The sequence below is a fragment of the Tiliqua scincoides genome, chromosome 4, assembly GCF_035046505.1.
Source record: "Tiliqua scincoides isolate rTilSci1 chromosome 4, rTilSci1.hap2, whole genome shotgun sequence".
NCBI classification, from domain to species: domain Eukaryota; kingdom Metazoa; phylum Chordata; class Lepidosauria; order Squamata; family Scincidae; genus Tiliqua; species Tiliqua scincoides.
In genome coordinates, this window is record NC_089824.1 from 83,564,637 (window position 1) to 83,586,862 (window position 22,226).

The 22,226-nt window shown below is 43.5% G+C and overlaps 2 protein-coding genes across 2 annotated transcripts in view; one reads left to right on the forward strand and one right to left on the reverse strand.

The window, feature by feature from the left end:
- Nucleotides 1–10,307, reverse strand: part of LOC136648353 (uncharacterized) — a 32,678-nt gene extending 22,371 nt beyond the window's left edge. The window contains exons 1-3 of the mRNA XM_066624463.1: nt 10,116–10,307; nt 2,828–3,005; nt 499–636 (exon numbers count right to left, since the gene is read on the reverse strand). Of these exons, the coding sequence (XP_066480560.1) occupies nt 499–636; nt 2,828–2,995 (306 nt within the window). The 5' untranslated portion in view covers nt 2,996–3,005; nt 10,116–10,307. The remainder of the gene's footprint in view (nt 1–498; nt 637–2,827; nt 3,006–10,115) is intronic.
- Nucleotides 10,308–11,007: 700 nt separating this feature from the next.
- Nucleotides 11,008–20,396, forward strand: LOC136649745 (serpin B6-like). The gene is made up of 7 exons (XM_066626605.1): nt 11,008–11,228; nt 16,173–16,350; nt 17,055–17,192; nt 17,628–17,745; nt 17,901–18,043; nt 18,756–18,923; nt 19,267–20,396. The coding sequence occupies exons 2-7, from the start codon at nt 16,183–16,185 to the stop codon at nt 19,663–19,665; spliced, it is 1,134 nt and encodes a 377-aa protein (XP_066482702.1). The 5' UTR covers nt 11,008–11,228; nt 16,173–16,182; the 3' UTR covers nt 19,666–20,396.
- Nucleotides 20,397–22,226: the final 1,830 nt, after the last annotated feature.

Consider the following 22,226-nt stretch of genomic DNA (forward strand, 5'->3'; position numbering starts at 1 on the left):
TTTCACTTTGAGATTTTAGGCATTTAAATTAACCCATTTTTGCCTGGCCCTCAGGTGTACACATTTGGTCCCTGTTGCATATATGCAACATTGGGCAGAAATGGCTTAAACAATGGAAAAAATATATATCATGAGCTTGGGAGATGGATGAAGCAGGACTACTTAAAAGAGTATTCCCTAGGGTAGGGATGGCCAACCCTTCAACTTTTTTGGCTCCTGGACCTTTAACAATTGTATAGAAGCAGGAATTTCAGCAGGTGCAGCTTGTCATCTCACAGATGACAAGCTGTACCTGCTGAAATTCCCTCCTCTGAGACAGCAGTGCAGTTGAATGATCTGACCGGGGACGCACCATCAAACTTGCTGATATGTGTCACAGAAAAGTACAGAGGCTGAGCTGTGATCCTGACTACTTACATTCTCTTATCCTCAATCCATCAGAACAAGAGTATACTTCCAAGCAATACTCCCAAATCATGTACAATTGCTATAACTTACTGCAAGAAAATCATACGACGTTTCTCCAAAGAGCCTGTTGGCGAGTCTGAGCAGGTACTTGGTGCCTGGCTTGTTGATTTCAGAAATAAGTTTCTCGTATCCTGGATTAATCTCTCCAGCTCTAGTCACAGATAGCACCTATAATAGATTATTTAGGATTATTATTATCCATATTTCTATCCTGCCTTTCTCCCCCGGAGGGGACACAGGACTGGTTATTTTAAAAATCTGAGAACCAACATCTATCCAACAACACTAGGGAAAAACCCCTAAGGATGAAAAAGAAATACTGCCTCAAAGCAAGTTGTTTAAGAGAAAAGATAAACCGGACATCCACTGCAATGCCAGACAGCCCTTTTCTGCTTTAATTTTTAGAGTTTGCTGTTCAAAGAAGAAAGCCAAGAAATGGTTTGTAAGCAATAAAGTTGGAGACAAAAGGTTTTCCCTCTGTCCCTATTCCAAGCTTCCCAAGACACAAAACACTGAAAACTTCTGAAGGGAAACCATCTCCTAAAGCCTCTCACTTGCAAAAGTGTGACAAATGCAGCTGCAACCCCCATGTCTGCTATTGTTGCTTTAAAAGGTTTATAATGACTTTTTTCTTGGCAAGCTGAAGTACAGAATATCTTCTTTTTTTAAAAAACAACAACAACAACAACAACATGGTTACAATATAATCAACCAATTGGCTTGAGGAGCACCTCCAACTTTAGGAATAGTTCTCAGATAAACAGGAGAGTGCATGGTTTTCCTCTAGGCACCTGCAGATGTGAGTTACACAGGGATTTAAAAAACTGTAAGGAGGAGGCGTGCTGAATGCAGTACATCATTTTTAAAGGGAGTAAAATGCCTTCCTTCCCTTTTGGGGCAAACAGAAGGGATGTGGCTAGTTATAGTAATTGCTGCAATAATATCTCATATCAGTACATTTCTAATTCCCTTCCCCCTGAAAGGAGTGGGTTTGGGCTGATGGATTTCCTTTAAGCAGGCCCTTTTCCAAAGCTTCCATTTAAAAAAATACAATTTCAGTAAAAATTCCACCATATGGTATTCCAGCTGCTGATTTGACTGATATGTGGAAGCGTGACTTGATGGCCAACCAGAGCAGGTCTTCTGCTGCTCCGTATCATGAGAAGTTTTGCACTGCTTGGGTTTAGATTCACATTTTTTTGCTTGGATAAAGTGAAGCACCTGGTGGTAAATGGTGAATATGAAATTGCAAGGAAAAGCCTTCAAGAATCAATCCCCTTATTCCTTTGCTCAGGAAAGCCTCACTTTGAAGCCTCTGTACTGTCATTCTAATTGGTGACTGTGTTAGAAATCCATCTTCATGACACCCAAAACTCATCTTCTGAATAAAGATAATCATTAATTGCATTGTATATTGTATGCAGTCAGTGCACTCAAAAGTTGTTTTAAGCAACATTATGCTTTCGCACTTACTAAGTTGTAATTTCCAAGCCAGTTCCCACCCAAATTTATTCTGGTGTTAACATGCTCTTAACCCACCAGTGCAACATAATATCACTTTAAGGTCAACTTTTCCTAAGAGACAAAAACGGAGAAACCCCCAATATTGCTCAGCTATTGGCTGAAGTGGCAATGAACACAGAGGTTCAACTCTTGACAGTATTACCCTGGGTCAACTAGAACCAGCAAGCAACCAAGAACACAAGTTGGGATACCGTGTTGACAAGAGACACATGCAATTGGCAGAACCTCAGAGAGATCCAAGAACCACTTGGGAAGGAAAGAAACATTTTGACCTCCTTGTTCTTCCAATCCAAAATCCCTGCAGCCAGAGGACTTAAGAACATCATATGTGCGATATTCAAAGTACCTTTCACAGAAGTGAAGTCTATGTGCACTGGTAATTCAGTGCATTGTCCTGCCTGACTGTATGTGGGTGCTACTGCAATTTGATTTTAATAAGAATTCCTGCAATTCTGTCCTCTCCACCTTCTCCAGGAAGGGTGATCCTTTCCAGATGGCGCACCCACCTGGTCTCCCAAACTCCTAGTTTGGGTGGTGGCAGTGGAGGCAGTGTGGGTAGTTCTACCAGTCCCCAAACTCCCATTCAGCTGTTGACACAGTCAAGAGGGAAAGCAGACCACTAGACACTATCTTCTTTGGCCTACAGCTCCTTCTCTGACAACTTCATAGGAAATATGTTCAAGACTGTAGCCTTAGTAACAGGCAAATTCCTGATATAACAGTATGGCCCATTAACAAGAAAAGGAGGCATCAACTGTTACTCAAGTTCCACACTTCAGAGCCAATAAGCAATTTTGTTTTCTTTTTAGTAGCATAAACATATGTCTGGGTATACCTTTGACATTTCGGCTGCAGTGTTGCCTTTTGCGCCCTGAAACACCATTGACAGAGCAGAATTAATACTCAGAGGAGAAAAAAACAAGTTTTTCTTTGGATCATCTTCACTCAGTTTCTTGAAGAGGTCAAGGGCAAAGGTGGTGCTGGCTGCAGTGACACTGTCCATATTTCAGAATCTATGGAACAAACACAGATAAAACAATTATCATGCATGTCAACCCTCATGACACTTTTACATATTAGAATGCCTTTTTTGGAGGTTTCCCACACATTTGTGACACAATGGGAAAAGGGGATTGATATGTTCCAATGTTAACCATGTCCTGTCATTATATATCTGTATCTATCAGGTACATTTTTACATGTATCTGACATGTCAGGTTCACTGTCTGCCAGACTGGGAGACACTACAGCCCCAGCAGGAAAGCCTGATCAGATGTTAGATATCTTTAGGATAAAAAATGCAGTTACCACACAGTAACATACAAAAATGCCCAGAAAAAAAATATACACCATATTTCAGGAAGCTAACCCTAAAACTTTTTTGCATCACATGCTTCATTAGGCACCTTCAAGATTTTTAAGGCACCTGTGACAAAAAGGCACAATTTAAATATCATTTGCCTACTTCACTGTTTAAGCGAACGACTATCAACCACTGTGCCGTGGCACACTGGTGTGCAACAGGAGTTTGGATGAGAGTCATATATTAGTGGAGCCTTTGGGGGATGTGATCCCCTGACCAGTAGTGGAATGTGTCTTGTCAATTGTCAAAAAAACAAAAGGTGTGCCTTGACAATTTTAATGCCTTCTCAATGTACCGTGAAATGAAACAGGTTGAAAATCACTGGTTTAAGCCATAGGTCACACCACGCACACCTTTTATACAGCTTTCATTTCTTTCTGTTTCTCAATCATTTGAGAACATCACAACCAACAGAAGAAAAAACCATTCATCTCAAGGTAACTAAGGGCACAATCCTAAAGTGCCCTTGGGCCAGCGCAAATCCCTTGCACCGAACCAGGAGGATTGTAAACATGCCATAAAGTATGTTTCTGCCTCTTCAGGAGCAAGCTACGTCAGCGCACAGAGGTGCGCCGAAGCACGAAGGCTGCATTTAGCCTCCGTGGTGGCTTGCCCCAGGTAGTTTGCGTAGGCCAAGCTCAGCCGACACAGGGGTGTGAGGAGGGTGGGGAGGAGGTGGGAGGGAGGCGTTCCAGGGCGGGGGGGAAGGGTGGGTGGGGGCGATCCCAGAGGCGGGCAGGCAGGGAGTGGGAGGCAAGGCTGGGACCCAGCAGATAACAACAACAACAACAGCTATTTATATACCACCTTTCTTGGTCTTTATTCAAGACTTTATTCAAGGCGGTTTACATAGGCAGGCTTATTTTTAAATCCCTTATTAACCAGGGATTTTTACAATTGAAAGAAGGTTCTTTCTTTCAAGAACCACTACATTCAGGTGTTTCATTCCGATCTGGCTTCACATTCTGGCCTCCATCCTCCCACGCTCAGAGCAGATGGAATAGCTCGGCTTCAGCTTGTCAGCTGCTTTAAGGTCGCACGGTGCCGGTGACCTCGAGCTGGTGACCTTGTGGATGTTATCTTCAGGCAGATGGAGGCTCTACCCTCCCAGATATGCCCAGATCCTAGCCTCCGTTCCTAAGCAGCACAGAGCTGTCTGCTCTCCTCTGACTTATGTCACATCTGGAGGTGGCGCAAGTCTGTGAAGACCCATTGAGGCTGCACTGGCTTACCTGGGGTAAGGGGAAGAGTTTCCCCTTGCCTCCAGCTGAACCACTTTGGGCCCCTATCTTGAGCTGGATACAGAGCAGGCCTCTTCTGCCTGTTCTAGCACAAGATAGGATTGTGTTGCACAGATGCTGGCTGCAATTCATTGAGACTTATGACTTCTTTAACAAAGAACTGTGACTCAGACCTTACCTAATCCTCCCAATCAGTTTGGAAATTCTGCTGCAATGTGCTCATGGGGGCCAGTTAACTTTGCACCCACAACCCACACTAGTTTCACAGATCCAAAAAGCTTGTATAGTGCAACTATGAGGTCTTTAGGGACAGTATGATGGCAGGAAAATAGTGGGGGAGAAAGGCAGGAAACACAGGATAACATTTGATAAATGCAGCCCTGCTTCTCACATTCTATAATAAAAACCCCCAACACTGGAGGGAGAGGTAATAGAACAGAGACCCAGAATCTCCACCCATGCCTGAAACAGATTAATAAACTGTATAGAAAGAGAAACATGCCCACCTACTTGTGCTCCAGAACATTTTTATTTAATGGAACTACGAAGGAGCAAGTCATCTGCAAGTTACAGCACTGACACTAATTTTAATTCAGATCATACATGGGGTATAACAGGAATTTTCATTTAGGTACAGTTTCATTTGCTAGCAGTTTGCCTTGCCTTTTCTTAATCGGCTGCATCCACATTATTCAGCTCAAAATCACAAACCTATGCACCTGGCTATCTTTAACAAAACCTATGAAGAGTAACCCCCCCCTGCCAAAAAGTTGCATTTGAAGGACACATTAGTACCTTTTAACCAATAATGAATAAAACCACTGCAATTCCTTACAGCAGCTTTACTTGTAATTGTTAAAGTTTACCTGTTATTTTAGAGCAGTAAATAAATCCTCTATGCATCTCAGGTGATGTCTCACTAGACCACTGACGAACTATGTTTTGATCGCAACTACAGATGAATAGTTCCAATTCAGAGAATAATGATTTGTATGCTCTATACTTTTCTATTACAATACTATATATGTTTCTGTATCACCTAAGCAATAACTGCCATTGTGAAATACTGGCAAAATTCTAGTTCTAAGGCCAAGAATTCTTCAGCAGCTGTATAGAACCCACCATCACTGTACATGTTATACCTCTCTCTTCCTAGAACGTATATGGCAACACTTATATTTTCTTGGCGACATGCTCAAATTATACCCTCCCCCCAAAAACCTATGTTTTTCTGAGTGGTTGGTGGACCAAGGAAGAGGACTAGAAAGGCTAGTGGGGCTATGGGACCAGGAAGATGGGGAAAATCAGAAGGTAGCACAAAAACAGATGGAGCCAGGACCTGAACACTACAGAACTCAGAGAATGAGGGACTCATAGCAATGCCTGTTTTGGTGCTGGGGGGTGGGGGGAGAGATCCAGAATCTCTCACACTGAGGCTATCATCCTATATACACTTACTTGGGAGAACATCACAAAGAAGTCCCACTGAATTCAGACTAAATATCAGACAGTAAATTTCACTTTAATTGCCTGGCAGGATCTTCCAAACTGCTGGATCAGTGAAAAGTGAAGGTTTTTTTTCTTTTAAAAGCCCTTTGCTTTTTGTAAGTTCCCGTCTCAACTCTTTTGTTTTGGTCATACACTAAATAGGCTCTTGTGATGGCAGGGACCTTGTCTCCAAGCCACTCTAGAGGCTGACATGCAGGGATGACTAGAATTTGGGAGGCGGAGGCTATTTAAATACTCTTAACAAGACCACTGCTGCCCATGGGTCCATTTTTATTTGTTATAGAAAAGAAAGGAGTATGCTGTGGTAGATGGAACAGAATGGAATTTCATGCAGCCAGGAGCCAGGATGGTACAGTGGTGTGATGTCCATGTCACCTCGGGGTATTGGCTCACCTGCCTCTTCTAGCCCGGCCCAGTCTCTCCAGGGTCGACGCGGGGAGCAAACAAAGAGGGCTTGCTTATTTTCTTTAATTTGGTGGTGGCCTTTACATTCATGGGGTGTTCTTGTTCCTTCACAAGAACCCCATTCCCCCAAGTACAATCTCAATCACAGCCTCTCCACAATCCAGGACCCAAGTGGCCCGTCGCCCCAAGAGCCTTTATCTCCCCCTTTCTGTTCTCACCACGAAAGGTGTCTGGTGCGGGTTGTTCTCCGCAGGTCCGATCTGGAGCTCTGGGGTTCTCTTGGCAAGGGGCTGGGTCCAGTGGTGACCCTCCTTTCCCCTTGGTTCTCAATGGTTGCTGGACTCAGCCAGGAGTTGTCCCTGACGTTTTCTGGACTAGGATCCCTTCCCCAGCCTATGGGTAGCCCCTTCCTCCAGGGGCTGGAGTGTTGGGCTCCTCTCCACTCCTGAATCTCTCTCAGCTAGGAAGGCCTCTCCTCCCTTAGAGATACCTCCTTTCTCAGCCCCTTCCTAACCCCCGTTCCAGGAAGCTCTGGAAGGTGCGTCCTCCCCCTTCCACTATCTCTTCCCTTCTTCTTATCCCTCTAGCCAGACCTCTTAGCCCTGCCCCTTCCTTCCCACACCTGGGACCCAGATCTCACGGGATCTCCTCCTCCCTTCTCCCTGCCAGCTCCACTCTTTCTTTCCTCAAAGGTAGCTGCATCTGGGCTCTGAGAAGGCCTCTGCCTTGTCCCAGAGGAGAGGGGCCTGCTTGCAGCCAAGACTTAGGTGTCTCACCCTCTTTGCCTGGTTCCTCGCTCTTCCCTGTTCTTCCAGGCGTCTGTATACCCCTTTTCTCTACTTTCCACCCCTTTTCCGCCTGTTCCCCTGATGGGTTTTGCTTCTCCTGGTACCCCGGGATGACAAGTGGTTACGGTTCAATTCCATCTCTGTGTGGGGTGTGTGTATGTGTGTTTTTAATGTATATGCCATATGAAATTTATCTATCAGTTAACAGTATTTTGACACTCAGTGGCAATAAAGTTCTAAATGCATGTTCTGCCCCAGTCTACATTATAGCATGGACAGCAAACTATGGTGCATAAGAGCTGCATCACTGCAAATACTGGCATGTAGTCCACAAAACCTCCTGCTATATTTATATTTAAAAAATTTGTATCCTGCCTTTCCCATGTCAAATGCCCAAGGCAGCACACATTGTATGAGACATACATTCTGTTTCCTAAGCCTCTCTAGAAAAAAAAGTATCTAAAGAGAAAGAACTAGCCCAAGACTGGTATGTGCAAATAGAAAACTTTTGGCACTGTATCAGCACATATACTGCAAATGTTTGCTTCATTTCTGCAGGAGTTCAAGGTCTTTGTTCCCTTCCTGTACAGTCATGCAAGGGCAATTGTGGTCCACTTTCAGGGTGGGGCCATTCATAGCAAGAAACTCCAACTGTTCCATGTAGGACAGGCACAGTTTGACACATCACCCTTTTTTGAAGGGAGAAAAACATTGCTTAACAATTCAGCCTTTAACTGATGCCATAGTAGAACATAGCCCAAGGTATACATGATCTTGTATCTTAATCAGTGCTTTTTTTGTAAAAAAAAATAGGTGCAGGAACTCACAACTTTTTATTTATTTATTTTTAAACCATTTTTTATACATGGGCGCGCGCGTGCACGTCCATCCCGTGTGAGCTCCCTGGTAGCAAAAGCATTCCTGCCACAGCTGGAGTGAATCACCCCATTTTTTTAGGTGGGGAGGTGCTCCATTGGGCTATAGGAAACTCTCTCCATTGGGCTATAGGAAAGCCTATACAGTAGTTAAAGTGTTCAGAACAAATATATAAAGTCTTCAGCCCAGCTGGTGGCCATCAGTGCCTCAAGTGTTAGTTCCAAACACTTTGAACCTAAGACCTCTGGTGGCTCAGTGGTTAAATTATAGATCTGTGGAGCTAGAGGCCTGGGGTTCAAATCCCAAGGAGGAATAATTTTTTTTTTTTTTTTTAAGGTGGGAAGGTGCTCCATGGCTGCAAAATATAAAGGTTGGTTGCTAGTTGCCAAAAGGGGGGCCAGTTGAGGCTGCAAAACTCCTCAAAGTTCAGTCCCAGGCAGGCTCTTTTTTTAACTTTTTTTTTTTTTTAAGTTCCAGTTAGGACTTAACCCACAGTTAAGCTCCTGGAGTGAGCCCCCTGCTGGAGGCTGTGGGTTAAGTCCTACCTGGGACTTAAAAAAAAAAAAGTTAAAAAAAGAGCCTGCCTGGGACTGAACTTTGAGGAGTTTTGCAGCCTCAACTGGCCCCCCTTTTGGCAACTAGCAACCAACCTTTATATTTTGCAGCCATGGAGCACCTTCCCACCTTAAAAAGAAATAATTATTCCTCAGTGGGATTTGAACCCCAAGCCTCTGGCTCCACAGACCTATAATTCAACCACTGAGCCACCAGAGGTCTTAGGCTCAAAGTGTTTGGAACTAATACTTGAGGCACTGATGGCCACCAGCTGGGCAGAAGACCTTATATATTAGTTCTGAACACTGTGACAACAGGCTTTCTTATAGCCTAATGGAGAGAGTGCTGGGCTGTGGAGCGCAAGGTTGGAGGTTCGAATCCCTCCCTAGCCAGCAGTGCAGAGTGGGGTGGTGCAGGCAGGAGAAAAAAGGTGGGGGCAAGGAGGAGGGAAAAAAGGGGGGCAGGGTGGTGCAGGCAGGGGGGAAAAAAGGTAGGGGCAGAGAGGAGGGGGAAAAAAGGTGCCGGTGTGTTCCATTACAAAAAAAGCCCTGATCTTAATTATACAACATACCTTATGCCTCAACTGTCAAGAGCCTTGCTTACAAAGGAATTGACACTGTCCGATCCAGATGCATCTTTAGTCGCTCTAACCCAGTGTTTCTCAACCACTAGTATGTGTACCACCAGGGGGTACTTGAGATGGTGTCTGGTGGTACTCAGAGGATCCCTGAACATCTGCTGCCCAGCAGCAACACCAGGAATGCAACAAACAAACAGTGGCAGGAGGTTCAGGAGGCACAGCTCCAAAGCATGCTTTTCCTCACTCAAACAAGCCCTCCCATTCACCCTGAGCCTCTTACTGGTGTTGACCATGTCACATCTGACCTCCCCACCCAGAAGAAACTGGCAATAATGTAATCACCAGTTGCTTCCATTGGTACTTCAAACAGGTGGACCACGTGAAGTGGTACAGAGGACAAACTTTGAGAAACGCTGTCCTAATCACTCCTGGACTCCTAACAGTCTATATTTCCCCACGTAACATTTACAGCACAAGCCTATGCAGGTCTAGGTAGAAGCAAACCCCATTGACTTTAATGGGGCTTACTCCTAGGTAAATGGGTATGCTAGTTCAGGCTGCCATCCTATACACACCTTCCTAGGAGTAAGCCCCACTAAGCGCAATAGGACTTACTTTTGAGTAGACATGGTTAGGATTGTGCTGTCAGTTCTGCAGGCAAACTTTTCTCTCTCTCACTCACACACACACACACACACACACACACACACACACACACACACACACACACACACGAATACGGGATTGCGGGTCCAGACGAGTCAAGGTTCCCTACGCAACGGGCACAAAGGAGGGCTGTACTGTACCTGCTAGGCTAGATAAGGCGGCGGCGTGCGGCAGGCGCTCCAGCAGCTGGCTAGTAAGGCAGTGGAGAGATTGTCAGGGCGCTGGCGGAGAAGCCAAAGGGCACTGCCATGGGTGACTCAAGCAGCCTCCGGAAACTCCCACTCTTTCCACCTCCCTAAGGGAGGCTGCGCCCGCATCACCGCCCAGGCTTGGATGTGCACTGAGCATGCGCAGTGCACATGCTCAGCCGGAGACAAAGAAGCCGCTGCCCTTTCTGCAGGCAGGGCAGGAGCCTTTCCCTTGCCGGGGGGGGGGAGGAGGAGGAGAGATCCGCAGTCCAACACTTCGGAGAACTCCGCCTTGCTCAGCCTACAGCATGAGGATTTGCAGCCCGGAGCTGCGCGATCCCTTCCACGCAAACCCCCACTGAGCTGGACGGGGCTTCCCCTTGCCCTGCGGTCTTAAGCATCGCGAGGATCGAGGTCTTGCACAAGTTCCGGGGACAGCCCCGTCCCATGCAGGTCTACTCAGAAGGAAGTCCCATCACAGTCAGTGCGGCTTACTCCCAGGAAAGTGTGGATAGGATTGGGCTGTGAGGCTGCAATCCTATCCACACCTGGGACTGGGAGTCAACCCCATTTACTATCATGGAACTTGCTTCTGAGTAGACATGCATAGAATTGGGCTCTGTGATCAATCACTAACCCCCAGCGTGGTCCCAGGAATATCATTCGCCTGTTTATACTGGTCCAAACTAACCAGGGCAGTTGCAGACACACTTTCTTTTCACGTGTCTGCCCCGTAAGTGTATCTGTCCCTACAAAGAAAGAAGTGCTGGCTGCAGGTTCCTCAAACAGCCATTGGATGCTCTTTTATGGCTGTACATTCAGATACAGAGGTTTGAGCGGGATGGTGTAAAAGGCGTGCCCAAAAGGTTTCATTTGTGCCTTAGGAGCATAAATGAAATTTATATGTTAGTGTTTAATTAACTGCCAACCTTGAATTGTGGATTTGCTTTAGAAGCATTTCTCTCCCAGCGGAAAGGGTTTATTTTCTGCCTGCGCTTTAATTCAGGACAACTCAGCTTGCTGCATAAAGTTCCATTTCTATAGCACTGGGACTTCTTGTTTTAGGTATGTTTGATTTACACGTTTTGGAATGACATAGTTTAATTTTGCTTTTTGGTCTATTTCATTGCTTTGTGTTTGTGAAGTTCATTCAGCATTGTGCCATTATTGTTACTTCTCATAATTATTATCTTCACAAATGAAGGGATTTCATAAAAGGATTTAAATCTACTTCCATTTCGCAGTGGATTTAAGTTATCCACTTTGTATAATTCCAATGTTGAAAATAACATCAGAATAGAATGTTGGAATAACTTACTTACTTAGGGCCCAAACCTATCCAATTTTCCAGTATTGGTGCAGCTGAGATGCAGCCCCAAGGTAAGGGAACAAATGTTGTCCTCAGCACCTAGTACTCAGAGATATGCTGTCTCTGACTATGCAGAGTCTCTGAGCATATACTGTCTCTGAATATGAGGGTCAAATTCATAAGAGTGTATACATTTGCAACCAATCTCATTGACATTTCCACAGAAAAAAGTTGCTTCAGCTGTTCTTATTCAACCTTTTGGTGACTCATTCTGTAGCAATCTGACACATTACAACTCAGATATTTGTATTACTGTATACCAGCCATTTTCAACCACTGTGCTGTGGCACACTGGTGTGCCGCAAATGGTTCTCAGATGTGGCATGGGAGTTTGGTGGAGGGTCATTTATTAATAGAACCATTGGGGATATGAGCCCCCCCCCCCCACAACAGGGTGTGCCTTCTCAATTGTCCAAAAACTGATGGTGTGCCTTGACAATTTTAGTACCTCGTCAGTGTGCCATGAGATGAAAAAGGTTGAAAATCACTGCTGTATAGGATGGTGTCATTTTTTTGGACACTATTTTATGCCATGCCCTCCTAGGATGTTTCAGGTTTTCCTTAGGGATTTCCCTTCAGGCCAAAATACATTGCATCACACATGCTGAGAAACTACTTAGAAATGTTTTCCTGGAAGTGGTGATACAATCAGTTTATATAAATACTTTATATTTGAACTGCAGATCTACCAGAAAGAACAGTCGTTCCAGGCAGTGGCAGCAGCTGCTACAGACTGGTCTCTGGGGAGTTCTAGCTGCTAGGTATAAAGTGGCTAGAGAGGTTGCTTCGACCTGGGAGGAAGTAAAGAGCATTGACATGGCTGATTCAAAGCTCAATCCTATGCATGTCTACTCAGAAGTAAATCCCATTGTAGCCAATGGGGATTACTCCCAGGTAAATGTGAACAGGATTGCAGCCTCAACCAGCTTCCAGAAGCACCCACTCACCCACTAATTCAGAGTCCAATCCTATGCAAGTCTACTCAGAAGTAAGTTCCATTAAACTCCATGAGGCTTACTCCTCCCAGGAAAGTGTGGATAGGATTGCTGACCAGGCTGCAATCTTATCCACACCTACCGAGGAGGGCGTAAGCTCCCCAGACTTATAGTGGGACTTACTTCTGAGTAGACATGTCTAGGATTGTGTCCCTAGGCTCCTACCAGGAAAATGAATCAATGTTGAATCGAAAACTGTAAAGTGGCGAAGTTGATTGTGGGTATGGGCTGTGATGACTCACCCGCTTGAAGCTTCAGTCTTATCCACACTCACCGGGGAATAAGCTCCATTGACTGTAATGGGACTTACTTCTGAGTAGACGTGCACAGGCTTCGACTGTGATTCATTTTCCTGGTAGGAGCCGAGGGGCACAATCCTCTGCATGTCTACTCAGAAGTCCCATGGTAGTCAGTAAGGCTTACTTCCTGGTAAGTGTGGACAGGATTGCAGGTTCAAGCGGGTGTAGTCATCGCAGCCCATATCCACGATCAACTTTTACAGTGTGTGCATGTTCAGCTGGATGCACAGGATCGGTGGAAGAGAAGGAAGCCACTGCCCTTTCTGCCCCAAAGTGTACAGGACAGTTGTGGGCAAATTTTCTTTTCACGTGTCTGCCCTGTTCACACAGATCTATCTATCTATCTATCTATCTATCTATCTATCTATCTATCTATCTATCTATCTATCTATCTAATCTGGAACCCTTTTGTGAGGGTTCAAAGACCCTTTTTCACATTATTGTCTCAGTGCAATGAGAGTTGAATTCTTCTTTAAGGCACTGGGTCCTAATTCCGATTAGGAATGAGGGAGGTTGACACGAGATCCGTCTTCCCAGCCCTGCGCCCCCTCCCTGCCAAGCAAAGGGCAGCAGCTTCGTCCTCGCAACTGCACAGGCTCAGTATAAAAGGGTGAAGTGGATGTACAGAATGTTAGCAGCCCAGAGAAAGGTAAGTCAGTGGCAGGTGCTAGAGGTAGCCAGCTTAGTGCCTTATCTTCAGTGCCTAAGTAACCTCTTTAGTATCTTTCTAGCTAGAATGACCAGATGTCCTCTTTTCCCAGGACATGTCCTTTTTTTTTTTTTTAGCCTCATGTCCTGGAAAAGAACTTAGATGTCCTCTTTTTCCCTGTGCATAGGCCCCTGCAGGCAGCACACAGCCTTCTTGTAATTAATAAATTAGATGTAATGAATTAGATGTAGTATTCAATTTAAAACTATAAGTAATCTAGTGTTTAAATTAACCACATGAAATCAGTGTGTAAGTGTTTATAGCTCTTATTCTGTTATGTCCTACACTTTTCTTGGATGTCCTACTTTTGGTGTGCTGGGTCCTCTCTTATGGTTATGGCATCCAGTCACCCTGCTTTCTAGCCAACAGCAGAAAGTCTTCAGAAACCTCACTATAGGATACCACATTGAATGGCTGTTCTTGTTATGTGGGGAGTAAGCTAGAATGTTTGGAGTTAGTGCCCAAGGCTGCCTTTGGGGTAGAACAACTGAAGAAGTGTCTGGCTGGGGCAGGGTGTGTTTAAAATTGGAACCCTTTTTGTGTGGGAAGAGTGGGGTCTAGAGTTGCTTTGGTTTTAGCAGTTGCATGTCTGAAATAAAATCTAGCAAAAAAATTATTTTTAGTGCTGCATCTTGCTAGAAAGGCTTAATAGGTTGCATTTCTACCAGCTGTGGGGATGTATAATACACAGGAGCCCTGCAAGCAAAAAAAAAAAAAAAAAAATCTACACTGAAAATCTCTAAGTGGCAATAAAATGTGGAAGCAGTGACCAGATACAATGGAGAACACAGTGCCTATACCTTTAACCATTGTATACAAGAGGATTTTCACAGGTGCAGCTCAACATGGAAGGGCTGAAAAAGCTGCACCTGTCAAAATTTCCTCTTCTATACAATTAAAGGTTAAAGGTAGAGGCACCACTGTTCTTCATAATATCTGGTTACCCTGGATGGCAGGAATAGGTTTTTACAGCTTGATATGAATGCACAGTCCATGCCTGAAGCTATATTCTTGACATTTTAATTTTCTTATTTTTGTTAACTTGAAGCCTGGACTATATTGGCATTTGTGCCTGCTTTCTACTGATACACAATGAGTTGTTTAAATATCCCTGGCAGTATTGTGCAGACAGCAGAGAGACAAAACTCCTGAGGAAGTATTTGAGTTCCTTTAATGCTCCTAGTGCTTCTGTTGGCTGAAGTTCTCATGTTGGCTAAATGAAGCCAGTTTGGAAATTGAAAAGTTCAGCATGTGTGTTGACAGTATCTGTTTAGAACAGGGGTGTCCAAACTTTTTGGCAGGAGGGCCACATCATCTCTTTGACACTGTGTCTGGGGTTGGGGGGAAAAAGAATTAATTTATATTTAAAATTTGAAACAGCAAGCAGTGGAGGGAGCCCTCGACCCACAGCTCATGCAAGAGGTCCAACAGTCGCCCTCATGCTGAGAGCAGTCACATTGGGCCAGCACTGGCTCCAGCAAGTCTCCAGAGGGCTCATTTGTGGCTCCCCACAGGCTGGAATTGGAGTCCCAGAGGGCCACAGATGGCCCCTGGGCCAGGGTTTGGGCACCCCTGGTTTAGAACAACTCTTCAGGTAATGGACTGAAAGATTAATACACTGCATGGCAGCTTCAAAAAGATTTTTATTTTGAATACGAATTCAGCCAGGTCATGTGTTTGTATATGATAATTAGCATTTGTAGAATGTCTTGTCTGGAAGTCATTCTTGCGAAAGCCCTGTATGGCACCAGGATACAGGTCTCTTGTTGTCTTGTGTGCTCTCTGAAGCATCTGGTGGACCACTGTGAGATACAGGAAGCTGAACTAGATGGTCCTTTGGCCTAATCCAGTAGGGGGTGGTCTTATGTTCTTAAGAGACTCATATTGCAGTTGGGAAGCTGAAGCTGAGAGGGAGTGCCTTGCCTAAGGCCACACAATGTGTTAGAGATAAGACATTAACTGGGGAAATCCCAGCTCAGTCTCTTGGAAACCATGCCACAACAACATCTATAAGTTACAAGAATAGCACAACTATATCAGAACCTAGTGGGATCATACAGAGCCAGAGGGATCCCTTGTTCAAAGAAATATGGGCCCTGTCAATTCACCTGCTAACCTTTCATCATGGTGAGGATGATGGTGCATGATGCTCAAACCTTGCTAAAAACTCGCCCTCTCTAAAAACTTGCAATCTCTATTGCAGCAATTTTTAACCATTGTGTCATGGCACATTGTTTTGCCACAAATGGTCTGCACGTGTGTTGTAGGAGTTTGGGGGAGAGTCAGTTATTTGTACTGCTATTGTGGGACTTTCTGAAACATATGGGTCTAGATTTGTTTTTCTAGGCGTTTTTGCATGTTAGGGTTTGATGGCTACTTCTTTATCTGCAAACATCAGATATCTGATCAGGTTTTTGCTTTCCTACTGGGTCTGTAGCATCTCCCAGACTGACAAACAGTGAATGTGACCTGTAGGGTAACAGGACATTGTTAACATTTGAACCTATCAACTCCCTTTCTCCATTGTATCACAGATGTGTGGGAAACCTCCAAAAAAGGCATTCTAATATTTCTCATGTAAAAATGTCAAGAGGGGTGACAGGTGGGATAATTGTTTTATCTGTGTTTGTTCCATAGATTCTGAAATATGGACAGTGTCACTGCAGCCAGCACCACCTTTGCCCTTGACCTCTTCAAGAAACTGAGTGAAGATGATCCAAAGAAAAACTTGTTTTTTTCTCCTCTGAGTATTAGTTCTGCTCTGTCAATGGTGTTTCAGGGTGCAAAAGGCAACACTGCAGCTGAAATGTCAAAGGTATTCCCAGACACATGTTTAACACTACTAAGAAGAGAGAAAAAGGTTATTAGCTCTGAAATGGGCTTCATGAGTAACAATTGATGTCTCCTTTTCTTCATTACAGACCATGCTGTCATATTAGGAATTTGCCTGTTACTGAGGCTATAGTCTTGAACATGCTACCTGTGAAGTTGTTGGAAAAGGAGTTGCAGGCCAAGGGAAATAGTGCCTAGTGGTCTGCTCTGTCATACCCTTCCCTACTCTTTGCTTTCCTTCTTGACTGGGTCAGCAGTTGGATGGGAGCTGGTAGATCTATACCAGAGGTGGACAACTTTTCAACTTTAGGGCTCCTGGACCTTTAATGATTGTGGAGTAGATGAGGGAATTTCAGCAGGTGCAGCTTGTCATCTCACAGACAGCAAGCTGCCCCTTCTAAAATTCCCTCCTCTAAACAGTTGTTCAAGGTTCTGGAGCCTTAAAATGGAAAGGTTGGCCACCCTGATCTATAAACTGTCATCATCCCAAAGTAAAGTGACTGTGTGTGTGCGTGCGCGCGTGCGCGGGGGAGACATCTGGGAAGGACCACTCCACTCAGAGCACAGAATATGGGAGGTCCTTATCAAAATCAAATTGCAATAGCACCCACAGTCAGATGTGTCCTTGGAGAAATGTCCATATTCAAGTCTAAAATACAATTAATCCTATAAAACCCTCCTTTTCAGGTGCTATCTGTGGCAAAAGCTGGAGAGATTCATGTAGCTTATGAGAAACTTATTTCTGAAATCAACAAGCCAGGCACCAAGTACCTGCTCAGACTTGCCAACAGGCTCTTTGGAGAAACCTCATATGATTTTCTTACAGTAAGTTGTACTGTACAGGTGGGGAGAATTGCTTGGAAGTGATCCTTCTGATAGATTGGGGCTAAGAGGATGTAATTAGCTCAGCTACTTTCTCAGGGTCACAGCAAAGTATTATCTCCTCTGCATTCATAGGAACTCATTATTGGCATGTTTTCAGGGCAGTGATGAATGTATTTGGAGGTTATCTGGATAGTCAGTGAATTGGTCTAATGCCACTAAGGGACAGTATTTTACAAAATGTATTCAATGTATAGCAATTTTGATGGTGCCCAGAGGGTATTAAATATTTGGGAATCTTATAGCCCGCACTGGAAAGGAGCAGGCTAGATGTCTTCTTGAGGTAAGGGGAACTGAACAAAACCTGAACTGAAGTGTTATTCTGATATAACTTGGAACTTTGTATAGCTTTTAATACTCAAATACTTTCTGTTTCAGTCATTTACAGACACCTGCCAGAAATTCTACCATGCTGATCTAGAGAAACTTAACTTCTGTGCAAAAGCAGAAGAATCTAGAAAACATATAAATACCTGGGTCGAAGAACAGACAGCAGGTGAGTGATCCTTAGGCTCTCATATTGTCTGTCCTTTTAAGAAGTAAAACTGGCAGGTTGGATTCCATGGTCATTGTTTTGGAGAAGGATCCAAAATTGCTGGATATTAAAACTGGTATATACATATTCAGGCAGCTGTTCAATGTCTCTTGTAGGTAAAATTCAAGACCTGCTTGCCACAGGACTAATCAACTCTCTTACAAAACTGGTGTTGGTGAATGCCATTTATTTCAAGGGAAACTGGGCCAATCAGTTCCTTAAAGATCACACCAAGGAAAAGCCATTCAAAATTAGCAAGGTAATGGTCAATAATGGCATTAATAAACTGACATACTGTAACCAATCTAAAGGAGGATATAAATATAAGTTTTTTCACAGTTGGTCTCTATTTGTCTTTCACGGGATTGACATAGTGTGAATCTAACTTATGCTGCTTAAGTTTATTTTGAATGGGATCCAAAGAATGAGTTGGCTTATGAGTTCTGTTGCCTTTAACTACAGCTTGATTTGCAGATATTTAGCAGATGCTTATAGTTCATACCATTTAAAGTTTCATCTCCTGATTTATATGATAAGACTGCTGGTAAAGGCACAAATTTTCTTTCTGGTCAGTTGATGATCAATAAAGCATTGCGAGAACCACAATCTTAACAATTTGTATTTTGTGCCCTTGTGTAAAGATGTATATGAACACTTTTCCCCCCCAAATCAACATTCTAAAGTAACTTAAATCCACTTCAAAAAAACTCCCCCCACTTGTGAAGAGACAACAATTATGGGGAGTTACAATAATAATGGCACAGTGCTGAAATAGACCAAAAACCAACAGAGAATCAATTTTTTGGCTGCACAGGTATGCGCTTTAATATAACATGCATGGAGACATGTATTTTCAGTTGCTAACATTGACATCAGATTAGGATGTTATCTTTGTAAGTTTTCACAAGTGCCCCAAATGATCCAGTTCCCATTTCACTCCTTTATTCTAACATGTTTCCCCCCATGTTTAGAATGAGACGAAAATGGTGCAGATGATGTACAAGAAAGCTGAATTTAACTTGGGCTACGTATCGGATCATCGTACCAAAATTCTTGAGCTTCCTTACATCGACAGAGAGCTGAGCATGATCATTCTACTTCCTGATGAGATTGAAGATACTTCCACTGGTTTGGAAAAGGCGAGATGTTCTTACTAAAAGGAATTGGAATTCCTGTCCAACTAAGGGGAGATGGGGAGCACTCATCTTGCACTATACTTGGGGGAGAGGGAGCACTGTTGTCCATTAACCATTATAGACACAGAGGCTTGAGTTAGCTGGTAAAGTGAAACCTTTCTAAGGTGGGTCCAGATGCTAAACACTTTGGAAGCCACTGGTGTAGGATCATCTGCCTGCTCCTAAATGCTTGGCATTTCCCTTGGAGCAGTATCAGATTTTTCACTGTGAATTCCTTAAGATAAAACATGGTGGGTAACAAGTATACACGTAAGATTTTTCTTAATGCTTCTCCTATTCCTCCTAGCTGGAGAGGGACATGACATTTGAGAAACTGATGGATTGGATCAACCCAGAGATGATGGACCTAACTGAAGTTGAGCTGTCTTTACCCAAGTTCAAACTGGAGGAAAAATACGATCTCAAGTCTGTTCTGAGCCGCATGGGAATGGCAGAGGCATTTGTGGAGGGCAAGGCAGACTTCTCTGGCATGTCATCTAACAAAGACTTATTTCTTTCTGAAGTTGTTCACAAATCCTTTGTAGAGGTAAATGAAGAGGGCACTGAGGCAGCTGCTGCAACAGCTGCTATTATAGTGCCAAAGTTCTTTGTGCCACGATTCATGGCTGATCATCCCTTTCTCTTCTTAATTCGGCACAACAAAACAGGAAGCATCCTGTTCTATGGCAGGTTTTGCTCTCCCTGAAAGTGTTAATGGTCTGGTGGTTATACAAACATCACATTCTTGTCTCTTATTTAATGTCTCTAATTTTCTCTTCAGGTTCTTATGAATATCTATTGCGGTGTATAATCCAAAGTCTTTATTTGGGCTCCCTCTTCTTCCTGTAGTGGTTTTTGTAGAGCTCTGTAAATATTAAAGTTATGGCCAAGCGTAAGTGATGTCTGGGCAAGGATATCTTTAATTCCTTTTCTCAATTCACCTATTTGTGTTTGGTGTGCCTTATTCCATTTTGGATGGTCCTGCCTAATGGAGTATAAGCAATAGTGGTGAAGGTGAAGCAGCACTTGCTGAATTATACACCTGCTTATGTTTTGTATGCTGTTTACTCGGTTGAATAAAGGGCTAACTTTTTTTTTTAAGCATAGCACCAACCAAGAAAACCTCAGGGACCTCTTCTTTGTTGCTACCTCTTTTGAACAGAAAATTCTAGAAACAGAGCTGTAGGTAGTAATAAAACATCTGTTGAAGGAACTGATATGCACATCTTCTTTTTTTTTCGCTTATAAAACTTTTTGGTGTCTGGTTTGGCACATATATACTGAAGTGATTTGAAATTACAAATTTTATTGTAAACATTAATGGCCACCTTTAATTCATCTACATCTAGAAAGAATACACTTTCTGGAAAAATGGAAGATGTTGATCTTACAAATTAGAATGCAGTTCACAGGGATATTGCTGAATCTGTTGAGAACACTGGTGTAATTACTCCTTTTGATAAAATATGTCAGTAAGCAGTTTATATATGTAACTGTTCTATTTAACAATTAAAGTGTCAAGTTACACTTGTGTAATGCTATGACAGGTGATTTTGATGCATGTATGCAATGAACTGAAAATAAAACTGTTTTGTTTGGCTTGATTTGACTTTTCAAGGTAAGACTCACCGAAAAGCTCCTCCATCCATGCAACCAATGATCAATCTACTCTTCTTTACCATAGTTGCTGACACAGAGTAGGCTCTAAAATTAGCTCTGGCCTTAGTTTGGTCAAATTTGTCACAAATCTTCCTCCACGGTCTCTCTAGTCCCCTGCCTACCTGCTTTATTTCAAACAGGAATTTAGGCTCTCACCAGTGGAAGAATATCCTTGGCCCTACTCAATTCTGTGGCAACCCTTGCGCTGCCATAGAATCAAGAGCTTCCTGATTTGAGCTGTTGAATGCATTGGAACACTACTCTTCCCTGGTTAGCTGGACCTCATTCGTGCCTGAAAACAGCCCTTGTAGCAAAAACCTGGATTAAATTTATTACAAATACACGATTACACTATTACATTAATTTCAATGGGAAAAATTTTAAGCTGTTGCAAAGCCATTCCAAGTTCACTCTCAAATCACCCTAAATGCCTTATGTGATAAGGATGAAGTTGTGTGGCATGATAAAATAGAAAAACAGCAATTAGTAACAATATTACACAGCATCAATAAAGTCATAAAGCTTTATTGTTGCAAAATGTTGCATAAGTTCTAGCATCACCTAATGAGGTTTCGTAGAAGCAGAGTTGGAAGGGACCGAATAGGTCATCTAGTCCAACCCCCTGCCTTAGGCAGGAAGGATAGAGGATTGAGCTTTAGCACCTCAAGCTTTAGTTGCAAACTATGAGCAACTTTCACCTGTTTTTCCCATCTCCAGCTGTCCTAAAGAACAGTCGTATTCATGGGAACTGTCCCACACTCAGTCTTTGGTAGAAACACAGCACAAAAAAAGATACATTATATGTTCTCTTTTACAGTGTATGTGCCTTGAAAGTGTGGGAGTGTCCTACCCACCAGCCAGTGTGTCTCATACAAAGGGGGGGGGACCTCTGTTAGAGCAGTGAACTGGGGCCCTGCAAAGCATATCCCCTAAAACCCACAGGAGCACACCTGAGAAAAGGGGCTCTTTTGAACATCTGTCCTACCAGCGGAGAAGTCCAAAATTTGATCCAACCTCCTGGAACCCTTTCATGGGCAGACAAGGCAAATTGGTCCCCTTCTCTGTCACCATAGCTCAAAGTGGAGGGCAGGTCTACCCTAAAATGGGATGTCTATGTGTCCTTTTTTTCTATGTTCCAAGGTCTATGTGTCCTTTTTTTCTCTCCCCCCCCCCCCGTTCCCAAACCTTACACTGAAAATCTTGGTATGAATAAAGGATTGTCTTAATACGTGCAACATGGTTAAGTGAAAATCCTTTTAGCGAATGAACTGATAGAGGGAAGAGTGGGTTGTAATCATTCTTTGGGAGGGGCATTGACGAATCTGATTGGGAAATTGCAGTAATTAATTGAATTGCATGAGGAGCTGTTCGTCTGGTATAGTACAATCCTATGTACATCTCCTCAGAAATAAACCACCCTGAGTTCTCAGATTATTCCCAGATAAGTGTGTATAGGGCTGTGGCTTAAGGATTTGATTGGCACACTTACATGGCAATAAATTCCACTGAACTCAGTGGGTCTTATTTCTAATGCAAAGGATTCAATCAAGAATCAATAGGATTGTTATGGCTCAATCCTATCCAATTGTCCAGCACTGATGCAGCCAT